A 23,838-nucleotide genomic window follows, 5' to 3' on the forward strand; every position below is an offset into this window, starting at 1 on the left:
ACAAATTATGATTCATGGAGTAAGAGAAGAGTCTGAAACATATGCCTTGATGGCACCTGTTTTACCAATTATCTCAAAAAAGCAGCAGACCCTGTCTCCTGGGCACTCCAGTGACGCAGCGAATATGAGCTAGGGAGTCTGCTGTGCAAAGAAAATGGTGCCAAGTGAGTAAACAGGCATTTGAAAGATCCAGCATTAGATCAGATCTGTGCAGAGAAAATGGTGACAAGGAAGTGGCAGCAAAGGAACCATGTGCTACACTGGGGAAACCAAAGGGCAGTAACAAAACACTCCGTTTTCACCGAGCAGCTGAGAACATAAAGGGTTTGGGACACCACTTCCCCCACACGCCCAAGTACTGAACATGAGTGTGACTGGGGTATACATAGTCATATTAAGGAACATGTGGGAAATCACCACAAAAAGATCTAATCTGCATCCTAAAGCACCCACTTAAGACATTTAAGCCTTAGCCTCGTGTGCTTAGATCCATTACATGTGAATTATTTTTGTTTATCAATTCAAATGCTCTCCCTGCCTACCTAACTTGAAGATGGGCAGAACATGCTCCTTATAAAATACAGCTGTTTTCTTAGAGGATACAGTTGAAAGTAAAACACAGCCAAAAAAAAAAAAAATCAAGGAATTCACTCAATTTGAACACTATTTACAATGTTCGAATGCCACTTGTTAGCTACATTTCGATGTGCAAACATATATGGCATTAAACTTCAAAAAAAATATTTTAACTCACATTTGGCAAGTACTCTCATGTGACTGCATGGAGAGGGAAAACAGCACAGACCTGTGCACATTTCAAAAAAATTAAGAAAATTTTAGACTTTGCTCTTCCAAGTGACTGTTCTCTGCAATGCTGCCGATGCAGCATTTTTTTCTTAATCTATTTTAAAGTAATTTATTAAAAAAACCCACCAACAAAAAACACAGAGAAAACACAAAGAGCACTGCTTCAGAAACCTACACAAAGTCATTCAGGACACAAAGTTCTTCATGGTTTACTGTCAGCCAAAGGTAAGATGACCATCCAGGATTACTGAACAAACAATTAAAATTCTGACTACTGAACAAACAATTCCTACTTATAGGAAAACCTCCTATAAATATATATTTTGCTTGCTAAATTATTTCTATAGCTCAAAGCTGTACAATGAATAATATGTATTTTCTCTATGCCACATGCATGCAGTCTAATATAACTAATGGCACAAAACTGAGAAATAACCAAATTAGGTCAGTTCTTCACAACACTGGGATAATCTAAATATCCTGGTAATTTCTCCCTTTTGAAGGGACCTAGATGCAGACTAATATGAAGGAACCTGACACATCCCACCATACCTCTCAAATGCTCACTAATATTTACCAGTCACTAGGCTGTATTACTACAGCTCAGCCTTCACAACATGGTAACCTCCTATTGCTGATCAAGCCACACTCTTCTTGTTAATGAGTGAGCTCCATCTCATTCATTAAATGTTTGTTAATAAACGAGTTAACCAGTAGGTCAAAGAGCAAAACAAGCATTAGAAATTCTCCCTAAACCTTTTAATACAATCTTTCAATTGCTATATGAAAGCACATTAGGCATGCAAGCTCTCATATTCAATTCTCTTTTATTCCTAAGTCCTTTTCAAGTACTCTGTTAGAGCAAAAGGGACCTTCCAATGGGGGCTGCTGCTGTCTCTGTAACAGACACAGCACAGAGAGCTGCTTAAGGGAAGTGAAAAATCAGCTGTCTGAAATATGTCTTTAAAAATCTACACAAAGTGAAAACTACTAGTTTTAAATAAAGGGTTTTTCCCAGTTCTGGGTACATTCCAGTTCAGGGTAAGCTATAACTAAAATTGTCCCTGAACAATGTCAAGAGAATTTCAAACTAATTATTCAGGTCAAAAAGGAAAAAAATATGAGTGTCCAGTATAAAGACTGACAGCAATCTTTATGTCCCAGTCAAGACATGTATCATTGAAACAATGTTAAAGCAGTGTGGCATCATCTTAGACAAGTTACACTTAAGACTTCTTAAAATCAAATAGTAGAGCCCTTCAGAATAAACAAATTCTTTAAAAGTAGATTTTGTTATGAAATTATTAAAGGAAAGTTTATATTGAGAGCTAAGGACTTCTAGATTTCTAACAGACTCATAACAAGAAAGCAAATATAGATCTATTTTAGTGCTAGACAGACTTAATCCTGACACACAGCTATTTCATTTAAGGGCAAAGTAAGTTTCACTACCCAAACTGAAATCCTTTTTGTAAGGAGCAATTCTGAATTCATTTGCTTGCTTGGGATGTTAAACCTATACACTCACTTTTTCTTTTTATGATGCAGATCTTTAAAAAAGAGCTAGCAGTTGTATTAAAGAAATTTATTTAATTTTAATAGTACTCAAATTAACCAAAGAAAAAACTATTTTTTGAACTTAAATGCACAATCTTATTTTATCAAAACCAGTAACTATCACAAGTGTTTAGCTAGTTTACACTACCAATATATTAAAAAAATGCTAAAAAGCATGATATTAATTTCTGAAGCAAGAAAACATGAATACAAATTGCTAAAACAAGTCATGGAAACTGCCAACAGCTATCTACTCGTTTACTGTCAAAAACTGTAGAAAAAATTCAAAATTCTGAGCAGAACAATGTTACCTACACTACACATTAGAAATGCAGTTGCCCAGGAGAAGGTGATATTTTTATTTTCATTACTTATGCTCTTGCTTTCAGCTGCCCATAGCTTTGTCAAATGTCTACCACGTAACATTCTACTCTATCTCCTCCCCATCAGAGACTTCAGTAAAAGTGCTAGGGCTGTTTAAGAATGTGATTTAAAATGAAAGGAAGGGTGGAAGAGATTTTACCATTTTATGTGCCAAAGCACATTACTTTAAGCTTTTTACCAGCATGGTTCTGTTCTCCACTGTTTTGGATGAAAAAGCCAAACATTTGCCTGAGGGTTCTTCATGCTGCAAATGTGCTCCTCTAGTCCCTTGGAAGAATCTTTACATTTGGTGAAGCTTTGGCAAAAAATTCAGTTTGCACGTGTTCAAGAAAGATATCTGGAACTGGCAGCTACACTTGTTAACAATTCTGTCTCTCGTGGACTTTACAGTTTGAATAGAACCACCCCAGGGAATTTCTCCTTCCAGGAACTGGAGATTAATATGGCACAAAGAAATCGAGTGCACAGACACTGCTGGTATTGAACAAACACTTAACACCCACCACACAGGCTGACACTGAGGGAAAGGAAAAAAAAGAGCTAAAATGGAAGCCAAACAATGGATAGCCAGAACTAACAAGGAGCTGGAAGTTAACAGAGTAAGAGCTCAAATAGGGTAGATGAATAGTGGCTGGATGATGCATGAAGTATGACATGGGTTATGAACCCAAGGTAAGAAAACTGGCCTGAGCAGCTAGAGAAGAGAAAACAGAGGAAGGGGAAGAACTGTATGCTGAAGAAGACAAGGGTAGGTTTTGGGGTGAACAACCATTGCAAAGTTTGGATAGAAACAACTCTCTTCCACAAAACCAATTTTGTCTACTAAGGCATTCTAACAAAAAAAGGAACTGTGAAACACATTGGCCACACATTTCTTATCTTTCTCTTGTGGTCAGTACACCAAGAGGGTGGCAACCCAGCACAATAGATCACTTATCAAAAGGCAGAGACTTGCTTACATGCTGAAGGTTCAGTATCACTGACAGCCACAGGCCTGCGGTGAAGAAGAGCTGCTTGTTGCACAAACTGATAGGAAACTGCCAGAGTATGAAGGATAGCCTCTCAGTAAAAGCAAGGAAACATTATCCTAGAGAAACAGATGCTACTCCTGTCTGTATGATCATTTCTTTGTGCTGGTAGGAAAGGTTTAAGCCAAAACTTCTCAGACACAAAACTCTTTCTGCACTTATTTCTGGTCACTTAATCTGTGATTGCAAATGCTTCCTCACAGCTGCAGGTGAAGTTGTCCAGGCAACTCAAGGCCCATGTGTCAATACATCAAGGTTTCATAAGAAATATTCGGTGAGATGGGAACAGAGAACCCTCTTTAGATCAACCTATCTTTGGCCCAGGACCTCATCTTTAAAAATGAGGCTATTGCCACCAATGGACTGCAAGATTATTCTGTATTTGGCAAATGTGATTTTAAAATTTGAGTAATTAAACTTGCATCACTCCTTCTGACAATTATTCTATCAATGGCTGTCCAGAAGAAGACTATATACTGCCTTTTAACTTCTTCTCCTTAGATAACCTACACATTCTTTCTCATTTTTGAAAGCCCTATTCAACAGGAAGTCAGGAAAGAGAATGCAAAAAGCCCAGAATATGAGGGAGAAGTTCCATCATGGAAACTGCTGCAAGATTCATTTTTCTAAAAGAAAAGTGCAGTTCTTAAAGAGAGGATACTCTTTTCCTGACAGGGGCATGAGGCTGAATGCAGCCCCTTATTAGGTTCTGGACAGATTTAGTTACTCAAACTCTGGACAACATGGAGGTTACTGGGACAAAAACTGAGATACTGTCATTTCAGCTGAGCGGGAGACCATTGTACTGCATCGACTTTCTCATCATGCAAATCCACTTTTTTTAAGCTCTTTCTAGTTGCAGTTGTAGTCTACAGCAAAATATTTATGATTAAAAACCATTTCAAGTACTCATACCATTACTGTATCAACACCTTTTTGTGGAAGTGGTGTCCTCTCCATCTCCAACCTAAAATCTGAACAAAATTTCTGAGCAACGATATGTGAACATACCACCTGACACTTTGCCTCTTCCAGGAGAGCAGTGCTAAAGGTCAGAAAGCTAACTAACATAACACTGAACAAGAAGCTGGTCCCCCAGTGCTCACTCTGGCCACTCTTTCACAACTCAGACTTCATAGTTTGCAGGGAGGAAGTCCAAGAAGCATAAAGTAACAATCACTCTTCAAACAACTCTTAGACTGGGGATAAAACCTGTTTCAAAAGCAAGTGAGAAGAGGGAAAGGGTGCAGTTTCCTGGACTCCAGATAGGGTTCAAAAAATGTCTTGGGCTTATCAAAACTTGAAAGGCTCCACTGTGCAGAACTTCTCACCTCTTTCAGCTGATCAGCACTTCCCCATGATGCTGAGCGCTGATGTGATCTCTTTTCTGCTCCCTCTTCGGCCCAACAGCTGGGTGTCTGCAAGGGAAAAAAAAAAGAAAATATGCTGTACTGAGTTCTCCAGATGAGAAAAACTTCTGGCACAAATTACAGCCTTATTCTTCAGGCAGTGCCAGAGTTACGTGAATAAATTTCAGAATCTGATACGCAGCACTAATAATCTCAATAAATAAAAAGTAATTTACAAAGGATGAGAACAATGCACATTACTGAAGAAGCAATCAGAGGCCTGACCAAAAAACATTACCTGGCTGCTCCCACTGTGCTTTGGCACCCATGCCTACACTTCACTTAGTGGACAGTTTAGAAAACCACATCATTAAAAAAACTAGAACAAACTCAAGCCAGAACTCACTTCTCCCACCTGTCTTCCTCAACCACTGGACCACAGAACCAATCCCTTCTTGCTAACTCTGACTTGATAAGAGTTTTATACACCATTTATTATTTCTGGCATCAACTTACATGAGCAGCACAGCAACAAGCAGGCCTTTTCCAGCCATATCTCAAAACCTGTAAGTCTGGTGACTGTCCTTAGATGCAGGAGCTCAAATTAAACCGCAAAGACTGAGAAGCATCAGAAAGTCCAAACTCTCAGCCACTATGCTTATTTGCCACAAGGCTATAATGAAAGTTGAGGTTATCCACCAGAATTCCTGAACAAGAGAGTCACAGGAACAATGGAAACATCTAAAATTCAGGAAGAATTTGGCATATGAACTATATAAAACTCAGTGCTACAGGCACATAAACATAAATCCGTTAATGTTGGGATTTCTTCCCCCAACAACTCCTACTAGTACTAGCTGACTCTTTCACAGTAAGCACAATAAAACTGAACCCACTGAAAACAACAATTCGCCCATGGGGTTTTTAAGGGAGGGGACCACTGCTGACACTTCTAGGGAGACAAAACCCCAGCCCACAAGACAAATAGGATCTAGGATCCACATGCCTGTGGAACTTGTTCTCATGCATGGAAACCCTGCTCCTCCACAGCTTTCCTTACTCTTGCTTCCCCTATCTAGCATCTAGAAGCTTTTGTAGTACCCACAGGGATACCAGAGACTGTTTGGCTCAGGAAGGAGGCTGGGCACCCCTCTGGAGAACACCATCAAAGTAAGCCCTACAGCTCCTCCCTGCCCCACAAGAGCCAGGCCAGCCATGGTACTATCGAGCTCAGAGCTGTACCTTCAGAGCAGGGGCTGCACCTTCACAGCACCACACTGCCACACAGCCAGCACCTAGCTCGTCACTGCTAACATTTCATCTGCTCAGTCTCTGTGTGCACAGGCCTGCTGAACACTCCTGTGTTTTCTGCCACCCCTGCACTTTCCATGGGTTTGGTGGGGCTTTTTCTCTGTTATTTTTACACCACCAGTAATACTTCAACCAAAGGCCCAGCAAGCTGTGTGGGTGACTAGAAAACCAAATGGAAAAAGTCAGTCTTGAAGTTTTTCCTGCATGTTCCCAGAAAAGAAAAAATAAGTTCCTACATGAAAAGTTAAGAGTTCTGTATACTTATTACATGACTCTGTTATGAAATAGCCCCTTCTGTTTGGGTCTGGGGAAGAAACCAGAAGATAATGTCGTTATGAAAAAAAGAATGAAATCAAATGCGAAAGTTAAAACAGCTACTTAAAACTATGTGAAAGACAAGGCAGTCCCTCACAGCCAGGCAGCACTTAACTCTCCTGACCCAAAGCAGAGCCTCTGCCACATGCATGTGCTACCTGTATGTGTACATCTGCTTGCTCTGCATTTTAACAGAGCCACCTTCTAAATAATTACTTGGTTTTGCAGATTCATCTCCCTGAAATGTGCGTGGAAGACATTCTGTTGGGTTTAAATGTTGTTTTTTTAAAACACATTGAAGTAGCTTGCAGATTCCTACTGAACTAGTAAAAATGGGGAAATTCTTTTACTTTTTTTTAAATCATAGGCTTTCACAATCTGTTACAGCTTACTTTGCAATTTAAATTGCTCTTACAATATTTTACTATATCCCAAGTACAGCTGGAACCATATCCTCACACAACACCAGCAATAAAAAGGCAATTCCAAGAAAACTTAGCTTCTAAAGAGTGTCTTCTGAATACAGCACTGCTCCACCATTTGGGGAACCCAGGATGAAGGAGAACCAGGCAGTTTGAGGGCTTAAATACTTACCTGTAGTGCAGAAGGGTGTACCAGGGATCACTATAAGCTCATATCCTTTCAACTACAGCTTAATAAACTGAAAAGATATCGAGAACCTAAAAAGCCAAAGTGACTTACTCAATACAGAGAAGTAAACTGTTAAAAACCAGAACAAGTATGTAGAACACACAAGCCTGACTATATTTTTAAAAAACACAGATATTGATCCAGATAGCAAAGACAAAACACAAACTAAGATCAACCCCTAAAGACTGTCATCAACAACACCACTGACTGCTAGGAGAGAGAGGTGGGAACCCTTCTAATACAGAGGGATCTACTCAAAAATCAAAAATAAAAATCAGAAAATATCTATTCACTTAATACTAAATTTTGTACTTGTTCAAGAATGCTTTGACATTCTCTTCCACTGAAATAGCATCCTCCTTAAGACAAGGACTACATGGATGCTTTCAGCCCCTGGTAAACTGAGTCAAGACACAAGCTGCAAAGCATACATACACAGTATACAAGGGGCAGACTATCTGTGATCCCCAGTTTTACCTGCAGTATTAGATTACAAACATTGTATGATGCTCCTAGCACAGTGTCAGACAGTGTTATATTTATGCGCTATTTAGAGGCAAATTTAAAAAAGAAAAGCTTTACAAAAATAATACAATATAAGCAGTTACTAGAATATTATTGCAAAGGAGTCTTCTTCAAACCCTGGAAATTGCTGCTTGCAATATGTTGTAATCCACATTATATGAGGAATAATTTTGAGTTTGTAACAACAATCTTTGTATTCAAGCAAAAGCTTTTAAAAAACAAACAGAGGCACCCCAGACTTGTTGTATTCACACAGAAATTCTGCTTTTTTAAGTTTAGCATATGTATGAACACCTCATATCTCACTTAAATGCTGTCATTTAGATCACAAATAAGATGGGGGTGTGTTGCACCCACGATCTGTCACATTTCATGGAAATTGTTTTCTCATCTTATTTACAACTTCCACAAAACAAGCTTATCAATGGAAGCCTTCATTTGAAGCTGCAAGTGTACTTCTGAAGTGTTAAACATGTGAAAAAAAATAATATTAAAGCCAGAATGTAATTCAGAATTGTATTAGAAGAAAAATTTCTGAATCACAACCTAAACCACAGTTTCTGCACTTCAAGTCAGAGACAGAGTAAGAGTACCTCCCACAATAAGAGATGTCAGGCCCTATCTCTGAAACTGGTAACATTACAGAGCATCACAGAAGTGATGCACTGAACTTCATGAAGAGGGATTAGTCCTGCAAGGCCATACTAAGATTTTAGGGGGTGATCCTTGAAAACACTAGATAATGCATGCTGCACCTACAAGACATGGATCCCTTGTTTTTAAGATGTTAAGGTTTGTGGTCCATTTCAGCTGACACGTGGGACAGGACATGCTCAGAATGCCACATCTGTTTGCCCTCTTCAGTCTTCATGCAAATCACAATTACCATAGTCCTAATTCACCTGGCCTTGTGGAGATCAGCACTTCTTCCAACACGTTTGGTAACCCTGCCTTGCTTTTCCATCCATGCCAGGGACATACAGCTACACTCTTTCCACTTGGATCAGAATGACTGCAAAGCATACCAACCTACCTAAACCTACAATAAGCCTGTATTACCTTAAGTATCTCATCTTTATTGCCAGCCCTTCATTCCAATTACTACGTCCAGCCTGCATTCTGGAATATCTACATATGTCTATGCTTTACAGGGGAAGCATCATGTTTTTGAAGAACTTACACATTCAAAAAAAAAACCCCAATGGCAGCACTAGAAGATAAAAACTGATGTGTTTCCAGGTATTTCTAAAGCATTCAAAGGCCATCTAGAAAGTTTACAAAGAGAAATTACCTAAGGAGTTAGAAGTCAATTTGACTATAGATGATGACTCAAACATCAGACAGGTGAAGTTAGAATGACAAATTCACAGCTCTACAATGTATCTTATTCCCTGTCCTTTCTGCCAATATACATCATTAAAATATCCCAAAAAATCAATTATAACTAATACACCAGTAAAAAAGTGTCATGGAATTGAGCCTCTTTGTTTATGTCTATTAATATGACAGCAAAAAAAATTTACCCAGAAGAAAAGAAGTGCCAAATGAGAGCTAGCTATATTAAAGCCTTGACCTACCCATAAGAAAAACATATTTTAGCCTAGAAACTCTGCACTATTCTCTAGGTTAGAGAGAAATAAAAATTCTGAAAGACATTTTGCAAACTTTCTTCAGTTTCATTTGTTCCATACCTAATTGCCATATACAATGAGAAAAACTGGATTCCAGTATTGCAGGATGTGCCTAAGTAATGAAATGCCACTAGGCCATTTGCTCATTTCTTTGTATTATTTAGATTGAGAAAGACTCCATGACAAACTTTAACTTTTGTTATGACATCATGTTTCTTTTTAATCTCTCTTTTTTAATTTTATAAATATCTTTTAAATTACTTAGCTGCTGCCAAATAATTATATTTATTAACTTTGACGATTATCCAAATGTTTCTGAAGATTCCAAGGTTAGACACAGCCATTTCAACATTGAGTTGTTCTTTACGCTATGAAGGGGGAAATACTTAAATGATGAAGCATAAAGAAGTGGTGTACAAAATTGTTCCATTAGTGCTCCCAAAAGAGACAGAAAAAATGAGGAAAGGGATTATACCGAGTTTTCAATTACCTTAATGAAAAGTTCAGATTTTACAAAAGGAGAGGAAAGTAGGACAATGGGACAAACTCAGGAAGGGAATTACAAAATATATCAACACAAGTAACAACTTATAATAGGAAGTTTACCTGCATTTCTGAAATACTTAAAACACTACTAAATAAAATTGCATCCCTCTGACTATCCAAAATGTGCTGCTCCTTAAAGATCAGCTAGTTGCATGCATATGCACATATACCCACGCAAATGTACATACAGAATTCTGAGAAATACTGAACTGTACAAATACCACAATGCAGTGCTACTGTTTTGCATTTTTCCAAAAGCAACTACTTCTCTTCTATACTTTCAGTCAAAACACTTGGGGCAAGTGGAGGGACACAGAAATATGAACTGTAGTTCCTATTCTCCAAGATATGACAAACTAAACCAAGCAGAATTCTGTTCCCTCCCTTCTGTTATTATGAAGGAAATATTTTATTCATGAGTATTATACAAGTTGAAAGAATTAAAGTAGAAACAAGGACTAGGAATAAAGCTCATTAAAGGTTCATCTGATCACCGTGAAGACCAGAAACTCTCCCTTTTTTAAAAAACAAGAATTCCAAGAAACTTGGAACAGCCATAATCATCACGTTAACAAAACCGCAAAAAATTTGAATTTTAGGTTAAAATTTAATTAGGAAAAAATATACCCTTGAAAGAGAAATAATTATTCCACCTACAATGTAAGTTATACTGACAGCATTGTTCTTGAATTCAGAAGTAAAACAAGAGATAACATTCTCCAATGAAACATGCTCATACAGAAAAATGGTTTATTGATTTTCATTAACTTCTTTTTAACTTAATTTGCTATGCATGCATCCTATCAATGCCTTAGAACTCATCCTCAGTTCTTGAAATTAGATATACTTCAGAGAGCTCAAACAACAAAAACCCCAACACACACCAAACCATAAGACAACATTTTATGATCATCTTCAAGCCTCTCTAGGGAGCATTTTATTTGGGAAAAAAAAAAAACAAACATCCCCTCCCCCCCCCCAAAAAAAAAACCAAAACCAAAACAAGTAAACAAAAAAAAACCCCAAAACAAAAAAGCCTCCAGCTGGAAATCACGGTGCATATCAATATGCTTGTTCCATTTTACATATCCATAGTCCCAAGCAGTGACTCAACTTAAGCATTGATAAATGGTTGAGTCTGGCACAGTTTGAATAAAAAGACAGCTAATAGAATTCCATACTCGAAGATATCCACAAATGCAAACCTTGAGATCTCCCTGCTCCTACCCCTTTGAAATAACACTTCATTCTGGAATGACAACAGCATGCTTTTCCTCTCTTTTATACTTGATTACACTGAAAAGGCAGAATTTCATTTTTAGTTTCTGAATGAGGCAAAGGGAGGCAGTCAAACGTTCACATAACCTGAACACTTACTTGAGCTCACTAGGAAAGCAATTTTACTGCCAAATACTTGGAGCTGAAATATTTATAGAACAGTTTGTTTATCTTTTCTGTAACTAGTGAAAATGTTTGTTTCTGAATGTTTAAATATTCTAAATTTTCTATTCATAAGGGTATTTGTAGAGATTGATATGGATATGCATTTTAAAAGAGGGGTTGAGAAATACAGTAACTACAAAGCTTTCAAAACAGAAAGACTTTAAAGCCATAGTATTGTGAAAAGAAGGCATCTTGAAAATAAATCCAGGATTAAGGGCTTTTTAAGTAGATCTTTTGTGACAGTAAATATGACTGCTGTCTTTTGGCTAAAACTTACTGTCTCATTTCAAAATAAGCAGGACATGAAGACAGCCTTCTCCAAAGGATCCTCATTACAGTTTCTAAAAATTTTCTTGGAACATTTTAATCATCAGTTTCTCAAATCCATTAAGTAAGATTTCTGAAACATACAGACCCATTTTTTTTCCTTTTCTAAGCATTCTGTGCTTATCTTTACCCCATCAAAGGGCTTACTGTGCTGCATAACACCATATTTTAGAGATGAGGAAACTTCTATATACATTCTAACTTGTCCTGAGAAACTCAGTATTACACAAAAGACTAGAATCGTAGAATCTATTTCAAGACCCATGATAACTATGGATCAGGATCGTGGCACAAGAAATAAACAACTAATTTAAAAACTAAACCTACATGGCCTGTTAGACTGAAACTACAACTAAAGAGAGTTAGTTTCTTCTAGTTTCCAGTTTAGTTTGGAAGACAAACTCAGATGGCTTATTCCAAACCTCAAAAGCACTGCTGGAAAAAATAATGCAGCTCCTTTGATAATAATTGGGGAGGGGTGGTTAGAATTATGTATTTTTAATCTGTCTGACAGTGATCATCTTTGCAGGCAACAAGCTCCAGCACAAGGAGGAAGCAGGCAAGAAAGAACATTCACCTTTCTAGTCAAAGAGCACTGGAACAGTAGAATGCCCCAGCAACCTACCTGCCAGAGTGTCCTACTAAGGACAGAGCCCTGAAGAGAATCCAAGGCTATCACAAGAGTATCAGGCCATGAATAACCTCAGTGGCCTTCCCTCAATCCCCCACACACAGACAAACACACAGTTTTTGAGACTGACAGATTTATTACCATGATTTAGTAAAATCTCTTACTTTGCCAGCCAGTGTTATATGGACGCTTTTTCTTAAATAACACTCAGCACAATTTTGCATATAGCAGCTTCAAAATAAACCAGATACAAGGCTGAGATTGATATCTACTTATTTAGCCTCAACAGAACTGTCCACATTGAGAAAATTATTTTTAACAACTGTTTTCTAAAACCATAAAAATATTATCCTCGCATACCATGTTACTGCATTGGCAAAGATTAAAAAAGACTACTGTAACTTATTTTAGGATTTCATATTTCTAATAAAATTAAGTGAATCCACATTTCCTCAGAATTAAATTGAGTAGACATCAATTATATGAAACATCTCTGTTGTCTTGTTTTACTGCTTTTACCTGAGTAGATTTATCTTTCATACATGAAGGGTAGTGTACATGGGGATCACGTGGCCACTGTCCTGTGAGGTAAGGTCCTGTTATTGTGTCCAAAGAAGAAGTTCGCCTTATGGTACCAGAAGTTCTGATTTGCTGGGATTTTGGCCTGTCCACTGTAGAAAACCAGAACAAAATCAACAAAAAAGTCAGGCTAAATTTGATGTGAAATGTTAAAAGCTAGCTATGACACACAATGGCAAGAACACATCAGAAACCTTTGTCTAAATGCCAAGCTGAAAAGAATGCTGTCACATCAAAGCAAATACATCAGACAAAAAAGAAAAACAAATAGAAAAGGGAAAATGTAACAGTTACAAAAACCCCAATGCTTAAGGTGTTCGTATCCACAAAGGTCTGGGCTACTTATGTTACGTATTTTCATCAGCAAAAAACACCAAGCAAATTTAAATACAGTGATGATGCAACTCAGGAAAGCCAGACATGCAGAAATAGAAAATATAGCATAGCACTTTTTAGGTCAGCTTGCTTAGCTTTCCAAATACTTTAATACAAATAATGAGAAAAATTGTGGTTGTTAGGAGGATGCATATCCTCTTTTCCATATTATTTCATAATTTAAATCAATTCCATATTATTTACAAGATCCCGCTGCAGGCCTTAGCAAGCTGAGAGTGTGATTCCATCTTTCCCTCTGACAGAGTGCTGCTCAGAGCAGCTGCCTTGTTTGTTTTCACTCATCATTGTGCCTGCAGCCCTCAACTCCTCCCTGTACTTTTCTCGCCATACACCCAGATCATGGAACACTTTTTCTTGCATTTCATTTGGAGAGCAAAGTGCAGGGTGATTCACGAGATTGATGTGGGAAAGAACAGAATTTTATGGCATGCTCTCTGGATTATCTTTGTCTGCTTTATCCTTTAGGCAAAATTACTTCATATACTCATTTTCTAGACTTCACATTAGCCAACCTAAGCCCTACATGGCAGCTACTGTCTGTTCTGCTCATCCCTACTAAAAGAAATTCACAAGTGAGATAACTTCCAAGTTAATCACGTGCCATGCATTGATCTGACCCACCAAAAGCCTACTGACTGCTCAGAACATGAGAGCAGACCTGCTGGCCCACTTCTGAGTCCAAACATGGCCACTGGCCTTCACAAGTATTTTCTATTTGTGTATCACCTAGAACTGATGGATCTCAAAAGGCAGAGCCCATCATCAATGTGATATACAGCATTCAGCACAATCAGGGTATAGCTTGCATTAATACAGTATGGTTATAGTATGATATATGAAGACAATGTTAAAACAGACCATTTTAGACAGATATATAGACCTGCTGAAACACAGCATTAGCTACTCATTTTAGGTGAAGGGTTCTAAATAATGCTGTGAATTTGACACGATGTAATGTATCATGCTAACTTTTATACTATAATTATTCTGACTGCATTATCTATAAATCAAATCCCTGCCATTTCTAACAGATCTATCCTTATAGGATTCCAATTGTGAAAAATCTGCATTTTAAGAAAGAGCCTTGAACTATTAAAAGTAAAGAAGTCTGAAATCCAAAACAGAGGTGGCAAACTTCAAAATTAAAGTAGTGCTTACATTTGCACTGAAACACAAGTGTACCTAATGGGTAAAAAGCTACTAAGAATTCTTCCAACCTTCCCTGTCATGCTGTGGCACTATGCTACTCTCTCAGCCCGAGTTTTGAATGTTTCTCAAAAAACACCTTTTAAAACAAGTCAGAAACAATGCACAAGATAATGTTTGAAGATGAGGAAGTAAGGACTAAACTCAAGAAAACACAAGCCCAAAAGACACAACAAAATATATACAACCAGACAATTAGTTAAGGTTTGTAACTTGTTCTACACACAGAGGAAATGCAACAGAAATCCCAACATTAATAACTAAAATAATGCCATTAAAACTGAAGAGAAACCAACACCACCAAAAATTACTTGTTTTGTTTTTCCATGGGCATCTTGGAAACGGACTGCAAGACATTGTCAAGCCTTAAAGCTGAGAGAAGAAAAAGTTCAAGATGTTGTTTGCAAAGTCCCTACTATTGATCAATGTTTCGCTGAATTAAGCAAATAAACCACTTCTCAACTGCATAAATCAATTCAAGTTAATGCTAATTTAATGTCATCCCTATTCCACTGTTGTCTGTGCTCCTTCCATCTCTTTTGAGATGGATTTATTGCCATCCCTATGCCACCATCATCTGCACTCCTTTCATCTCCTTTGAGATGGCATGCACAGACAGATGTGTCAATTCACCTGGCAAAATAATTCAATGAGTTAAACATAATGAAAACTAAAGTGCACCCCCTAAAGTCGTAAGCACAGGGTTTTACTCATTACAGCAGAGTTGGCGCAACTTAATGGACAGAAAACACCAGGAGAGCTGGAAGAGCAGCAGCCCTGTGATCTGTTCAATAACAGTTTTGGTTCCTCACCTCTTATGATGTATCATTAGAACATAAAAAATAAAGGAGAAGGGATCTAAAAGCATGACATTTGAAGGTACTTTTGCAAATTACCATTTGACAAAGTGTCTTGTATAGTAATGTATCCAGACATGATGGGATGCCTTGGACAGCATCACTGTACTGGACCCAACAGGGGCAGATCAGATCAGCTTAAGTAGTTTTCTCAATATTAGAACTGCTCTCAGGGTTTATTTCTTAATCTTGCTTTTCTCACCTCATCATACATCTGGCTTCCCACTACTCTAGGAAGCTACTACAAAACACTTCTTCCCAAATTTTCATTATCAATGGAATGTTGATGCTACTATAATGAATACCCTTCTCCAGCCCAAATCACTTTCTTTGGTTGGAAACTTCATGCTCCAGTTTTCTCAGAGAATCAAAATAGCTGAAGTGCTTCAACACCTCCTGAAGATAGCCAACAGAATTCAGCTTTCAGAAAGGCTTCAACAATATTAAGAAATCAGTAAAATTACAGACTGATTTTATCCAAGTTTCAGAGTAAAACTCATCGGACAATATCCCAAGGGTATGAATGGATTTTACTGCAGCAGTAAGTCAAAGGATTCTGTTGTTTTAGTGAACACATATGAAAATCAGCCCTACCTCCAGAATAAGCAAACTTAAGATCACAGCACTTAAGCAGTGTAACATTACCTGAGGAAGTTATCTAGAAATAAGAAAAGCAAAACATATGCTTGCAGCAAGGCAAAATACCTCATGACCACTGAGAATAGCTTGGTTAATTAGAGCATGATGATAATAATGCCCAGGTTGTAGGTCTGATCCCTGTATAGGTGTTCTCTTAAGAGTGAGACTCTTATGATCCTTGTGAGTCCCAACTCAGAATATTCTGTGATTGTATGTGTTACTTAAAATATGCCACAAGTTTTAATGGCATGGATTTAGGACAAATTGCTACACCATTCTAGTTATGAATGTTACACAAAGTGACACAATGGTCCACCTGAATACTACAGCTGGCAAAATTTGGCATGATCCTACCTCCCAGCAGGAATCAACTAAAATAACCTGCATGAAATCATGATTCTGCATGCTGCATTGAGAGCAAAGAGAATTCTAGTTATACCACCTAGACTGACTGAAAAAAGGTTTCCATTTCTCTGATAGCAAAATGTAATTCAGTAAGAGCCTAACACGACAGCTCTTTTGGAAAGGACAGGGGGCTCAAATAAAACCATCTGCTGCAGCTCTAAAATGAAGAGCTTGCATTCCCATCTAGGACAGAGGCAGCTAACCTGCACATAATCTGAAAGCCATGTTCACCGTCCATTTTTAGCTTAAATAGCTTTGTGCCACATGTGCAATGAGGAAAATCACCTGCAACAGAACAGCAGGACTGACAGCTAGCATTGGTAGCAGTAAAAAAACTGGTTCAGCTCAATCCACCAGAGCTCATCTGTCAACATCTTTTCTTCCCATGTTTCTTTCAACAGTTAGCAAATCCAGTTAAAATTTGGCCAGAACTTTTCCACTCATGTACTTGCATAGATATAGCTGATTTTAAAGGACTAAAATTATCCTGAGAATCGCAGATAACACAGACTCCTCTCAAACTGAGTGAAAAACATTAAATGAAAATAAAATTCATTCTTCTCCAAAACTAGTACTGTCATCTCACTTTTGATATCAGCTAATTGTGACACTGTCCTGCCAAAATGTTAGACAACATTCTTGCAGTAATTTCTTAATTTCGTTTCTTGGAAGTTCTTTAACTATTAACTTGAGACCATGAAATATCAGTATTAAATTCCCCAATAACTTCCATGAGATGTTTCTCTTCAGTTTAGTTGCTAGCACCCTGCACAACCTTCTGGCCACAAGCTACTCATGAAATGAGCCTCAAGCTTAGGACTCATCCATTCCTGAAGAATTTCAGATTTTATCTAGGAAATAAATACTAACTTCAAAAGAATTTTTTTCTCCAAAAATACTCTTGGGAAAACTCACTATGATGGATATCCCAGTCTGCTTAAGACTCTTTTCAAGAGCCACAAAGTCAGAGTTCAAATAGTCTGGCCCAAAGGATATTCAGAGACTGCGTATACCACCATAAAATAGCATCAGATATTTCTAAGACATTCCTATCAGATCTGACAACAAATTTACAACAATCTACTAACCCAAAGAGATGCAGAAGTGCCTGTGTGAGTGCTTCTTAAATAATGAATTATGTGGGAATGCAGTCTAGAAAATCAAAAACTAGAAATGGAAAGCTGAATATTGAAGAATGGTGACCCACAGTGAATGATGGCCTGACATCACTTAAGTCACATTTCCCACAGCAGCTACTGATGACTGTCCTATACCTAATTAAAAGTCCCCTCTCCTGTTACACCTTGTAAAAGCATGAAAAAGGGATACCTTTGCTCTTGGTTACTTTGGACAGTGATTCCCTGAGTACCATAAAAGCAGACTCCCGGATTCAAGAGGACCCTGTCTCTGAAGAGTCTGGTCAAGGGACGTTTGTTTGAGTTTTTCTGCTTGCTTTTGAAGCACGTATGTAGTGACAGGGTACTGACAGCTGAATGTACATCTGATTGGTCTCTCCTGCTCTGGTTACGTAGGTAGATGGTCAAACTGGTGCGTGTTTAATTTGCGGAACTTGTCTCTATGACTTTCCCAGGAAAAAGATTGAATAATGGGGATTTAGAGGCCACTCTAAAAAAATATTTCAATCTTCATTCTCAAGAAGGCTTTTCTCTTGTAACTGGAGCCAAAATCTCTCATGAAAAAGATTAACAAGGGATTTGGGGTCCCCTGAAGTTTTACTCCAGAGAAGTAAAGAGATCTATTGGCTCAAAGACATTTCCCAGTGACTGACAGACTTGCTTCTGACCCAATCTGCTAAATGGCTGCATGACTGCATTAACAGTTCAGAAAGGTGCAGAGCAACAAAGAACATGCTGTTTGCCATGTACTTACTGCTCATACAAAATAACAAAAAATAGGATTTTAAATAGGATCTTAAAAAAACCCCACAGCACCCTTTTATGTAATTGAAAAGAAAAAACATTAAATTACTGCACTCTTCCTTCATAATTTCAAATTAAATAGCCTAATCTCTTTAATAGCTTAAAACAAAACAAAATACTAGCATTTTCAAACATTTAAAAGGCAGTAGTGTGCTTGTCTTTTTAAGTTACTTTCCGACACATCTCTGAAGTACTTTCATTCAGCTCCTTGTTTTCATTATGTGCACCACACTGGTTTTGGTTCAGTTGTATCAACTTCAGAAATTATTCCCCAGTTTCTATCTTTAAAAATCACAAGAGAGAATGACTAAAAATGAAGAGGATTGACATTCTGAAGTTACTACCCTAAAGAGACAGACAAAATCCACTCTAATTTCCTCTCATCATCCTAACTGAAGGAAAAAATAAAGGCAGCACAGAGCAGCACCATAATCTAACCAAGGCTCCAACAACAAAACCCGAACAAGCAGAAAGCAGGCTACTTCTTGACAGTGAAGATCTTTTCAGAGATCCAGGTCCATGAATCATATGCTTTCTACACCCAGAATTCTTCAGGAAGAAAAAAAAAAAAAAAAACAAGAGGGGAGCCAGTCTTCCACACAGATCATTTTAGAGTCTGGTAGTCAGGGCTGATTTGGTTTTTTACCTGACAAGGCTTATGAGAATTCAGACTGACCTGCAAGAAACAGAAGCCTATCAAGACAGGATATCACCTATACTGGGAAAACAACATAAGACAAGACCAACTTGTTCCTTCAAAGGAACATTTTACACACACACTGACCCACAGTACAGGATTTGGGAATCCACCATATTGAGTTATCTTTTATAGGTATCACTAAGTCATCTAAAAAGGGAAGAGATCTGGTTAGTCACTGAATCCAACCCACAGGCATTTCCTTCCATAACGGAGGTTTCATGCAAGACTCTCAAGGACACCTAGCCATTATGGATGGCACAGTGGCAGGGCTAGTGTGGACACCAGAGGAAGTAGAACACATGGGTGAATTTGTAAGGCATATTTCACTGGACCTGCAGTTGACTGAAAGTCCTGGTTGCCTATGCATGTGCGTTGAAGCAAGGTCTCTGACTCATGTCCCTTACTCCCCCCCAACCAGAGCTACAGGTAAAATGTGATTATGAATATGTTTCAGAAGTCAGATTTTGTCCACAGCAAAACTCACCTCTTTAAAATCAACATTATCCTTAGAGATCAAACACAGAAAGAACGCTCTAACCTCCATAAGAAAAGTAAACAAACCATATGGCAGAAAGTTTCAGCCCGCTAAAGCTAAACTATTCTTCTAACAAGGATTACTGCTGGCATGTATAGGACCTGTAGGATCTCATGTCACAAAAGCCTGCTTTGTTCAACAGATGTAGCCTATACACTTGCACTCTTCTAACAGGATGACATGTAGGTAAAAAGCACTATTTCCAAACCTTCATATTTTTATGTATTCCACGTTTTTAGAATATATTTTCCTTTGTAAGATTATTACTTCAAATTTGAATACTACACAAATACCTAAACTTAGTATCATTCAATAAAGTGTTTGTACTACAAAGTTAAGACACATTTGATAGGAACTCAGCAGCCAAGTACTTGGGAAAAAGCACACTGAAACAACCATCCATTAACTGTTGGAGACTTCAGCAGATACAGAGAATCTCCTTCCTTTTAGTTCATTAATTTAGATCTGCTGAATCATCTAGTCTATGTATCAAATATTGAGAACAAAACTGGGAACCAAGAACATAACTAAAGCTTGGGGTGCTTGGGGTCAATATAAACCCATGCTGTTGATTCAGTAACTAAAGAACACTTTTTTCAAATAAACTTGATGACTCTGAAGGGATTTTTTGTTGCTGCTGTTATAAAGACAATACTTAAAATTTAACAAGAAAGTGAAGGTTTTGTAAACCTTTAATCTAATTCTTCTTTCCATCAAAATGCAGCTGGACATAACAATGAATAAAACGAATCAGAAGGCACAACTCAACATTTCCATAATCAAAATTCACAAAGAACTGTAATCAATGCACAGAGGCTATACAATGCCATCATAATGATCACCAATTATTAGAAATAGAAAGCATTCTCCTAGCTAGAGCAAATTATACTAAACAACAATAATATATTTTTCTGGGAAAAAAAAAAACAACTGAAAATAGAAATGTAAAACAAGATTAAAACTGATTGCCTAGATGAGAGTGCTCAACTTTGATGATTAAATAAATTATCTTTCCATTATCAGTTCCAGTTAAGACATAGAAACAAAGACTAGAAACAACTTCCTAAATCTGGATCCCACTTTGCATCTATCACTGACAAAACACATAATCACTTCAAATCAGAGTACAGTCAGTCTTACAGCAGCTTTTTGTCATCACAATTCCTACTGGAAAAATAACCCAGGAACTTTTCTTTTCCTGATGGTTTCAGGCCTTCTTACAGTTTACTATATAAATATTTACATTGTCAATCCAATCCACCCGCTCATTCCCTTCCTTGCTCACCTGGATTCTGACAAAGCAAGTGTATTTTTATTCAGATTTTTTTAGAATCACACAGTTAAACTCCTAACCTGTGAGTCCTTCTCTGAGTCAGCTCCAGTTTGACTTTACCTTTCTTGAACTGTGGAGCATGAAAAGAGTGTGCAGTACACCATTTAATGCCTCAGCAGCCCCTGTGTGGCCAAGAGTTCTTCATATAAGACCAGACCTGCGCCCAGAAGTTTTTCAGTTACTTCATGTTAGCAGTTCAGAGATCTCACCATCACCCAACTCCACCTTCCAGAATTTTCAAATAAGATGCTCCTCCTGTGAGGGAAAGATACTCTGATAGAGTACAACCCCACATACATTAACTTCTGATTTTCACCTTTAAATCTAATTTTTTAAACTTATTACTTCAATTCCCATGGCTCTTAAACTCTTCTTGCATAATCTTCCTGTGTACTAATTAAACCTCTCAATATTCATCAATGGTTTCATCACCCTAATTTCAAAATTTGCCTAAACAGATACGATCTACTTCCCGTCTAGGAGATCAGTTTTCTTATCAAAATGACCAGGTTAGCATGACACCACTTGGAAAGCTCATTTTGCACTTTAACATTCTCCCTGGTTTCCACCATCCCTTCCAATTTCTTCTGAAGTTCCACCAGTAGTTCTCCATATTTTAGAACTAGACACAATGTTTTTCACATTTTTAAAACATCAGCATTGCTGATGTACCTGCTATACTCAGGAGGTATCTATTCTCTAATGATGTCACAAGACTGCCTCAGAAATTTGAAGGTAAATGTCAATTTATGAGTAGGCTTTTCTAGAATCCTGCAATGGAGATCTCTGAATTGACTTTACTGAAATATGCAATCTGTATTTATCACAGTCTTGGTAATTCCTAATTCTAAATTATCCTTGTCCCTTACAATTTGGGCTTTTTTTAATCTTTCTGGGTTAAAAAACACTGTCTTCATGGAGAGTGATTTCTTAGACTTGTTTCTGGTGAGTGCCAATCATTGAATAAATATCTGTGCCATTTCCTCTAAGACTAGCTACTATTGCTTGGAGCTGCCTTTGAAACCATACATTCTAGCCCATCAGACTCAGATCATTCTCAGATCTTTTTTTCTTCATACCAACTGGTTACAAGTTTTTCCTCATTTTTCAATCTGCATGTTTCTATTATCTCTCTTAAAGCACACAAAGTCCGAGCCTGTTCACGTTTTAACAATTCTCAGCTAAGGTTCACCTTTTGATTGGTAACATGACATTCTTTCCTCAGTTCTTCCTGCTGTTTCTTGCAGGCGCTCTGTTTATTCCTAGCAGCCTTTTCCTGGTGTCCATGCAATCAGATCACATCCTTGAACTTTTCTGATGTTTGAAAGACTCCAATAGTATTAACATTTTTCATTAATACAGATTCTTTGTTGTTCAAAGCAGAGCAAGCCCGTTCAGACAAATTTTCAAACTACTTCCTTCTGAAATCCAAAACTTGACTCCAGATGCATGAGTTTTAAACAAACCTCTATGTAGGATTTTCTTCTTTTGCTGTATACGCATGCAAATTTGCATGAGTAAACAAAGGCTAGATCTAACATTTCTTTCATGTACAGTGTCAGCACACCCATTTCTTCTGCTTCTCCGAAATTTTGAGTTGTTACAGTTGGTAATTCCTATCTTCAATGTGGCCAGTCTAAATTTCTACTATAATCTTGCAGTCAAAAGATCTCCCTGTATCCTTCAACTTTATATTAAAGGCTATACACACCACTAAAGAAAAATCATGTGCCTCCAACCATCTGAATAGCCTAGTTTCTTCTTTGGAAGAAATTAAGGTAGATCTACACAACAGATTCACAAAATATTTTAAATAATGTATGTACTGCACACTTTGCTAAACAATTTGTTTTGAAAGAATGAGCCTCTCTTTCTATAGCAACAACCAAGTCTATTTGGATCTTCCACGTGGACAATATCCTACACTGAGTATGTGTCTGCAGTCAGTTCCTTGTATGGAGATTTCTCAAATACATATTACTTTTAAACATACATGAGTTAACCACATTTTTGCCCATGAGAAATTTTTCTCTTCCAGATTAAGCCTTTTCCATGCTCCCTTTGAAAAGAACAGAAAGTATTTCAAATGTATTTTATGGTTTCTTTGTGGGTGAAGAAAACATTGCAAAGATAATTATTCCAGGCAGGTTATCAGGTATAACAAAGGAGCCACTGAAGTTGAAACAGCAGAGGAATCAGAGTATGAGCAAAAGGAAGTGTGGTATTCCACTATCAATTGCCACAATTAAGCAAACACAGCTATCAGTTAAGAATGAAGATTTTAAGACCTTGAACAGAAATTTACTTCTGTGAAGACAGCTTCTCCTTTAACCTGGCAGCTTCCCAGCTACTGTGTAAACCTAAGTCTCATTCTGCATTCTTCAGCAGTTAGCTGGTATTTTTAGAGTCACACTGGTCAAAGTCTGTTCCGGGACACAGTGTAAATCTGGGTTTAACTTTCAGCGAGCAGCTCAACTCTCCATTGCTTTGAAAAGCAGAAAGTTAAGACATCACATACAACAAAGACTTAGAATAATATATGTAGAATATGGAGGTGTAACACCTAGCTCACAGAGTCAAAGCTGCAAAGCAACTTGGTTTTCATAATGTACTTTCCAGGGGCTCCAGATTCCAGAACGACTGACTAGCTGACTCCATATGAACTGGACTCCATGTGTGAGCACTGGACTCACCCAGCCTTTCCAGAGCCCAGACAGCACCACTGAGGTAACTACTATGGCCA

At 37.7% G+C, this 23,838-nt stretch overlaps 1 protein-coding gene across 3 annotated transcripts in view; it reads right to left on the bottom strand.

Moving 5' to 3' along the window:
- The window catches only part of GLCCI1 (glucocorticoid induced 1), a 53,551-nt gene that overhangs the window by 20,821 nt on the left and 8,892 nt on the right, over positions 1-23,838 (bottom strand). For all 3 annotated transcript variants that reach the window (XM_084223336.1, XM_084223335.1, XM_084223337.1), the window contains exons 2-3: positions 13,025-13,176; positions 5,108-5,194 (exon numbers count right to left, since the gene is read on the bottom strand). In XM_084223336.1, the coding sequence (XP_084079462.1) occupies positions 5,108-5,194; positions 13,025-13,176 (239 nt within the window). The remainder of the gene's footprint in view (positions 1-5,107; positions 5,195-13,024; positions 13,177-23,838) is intronic.

This window comes from Fringilla coelebs (genome assembly GCF_963513975.1).
Source record: "Fringilla coelebs genome assembly, chromosome: 1".
NCBI lineage: Eukaryota > Metazoa > Chordata > Aves > Passeriformes > Fringillidae > Fringilla > Fringilla coelebs.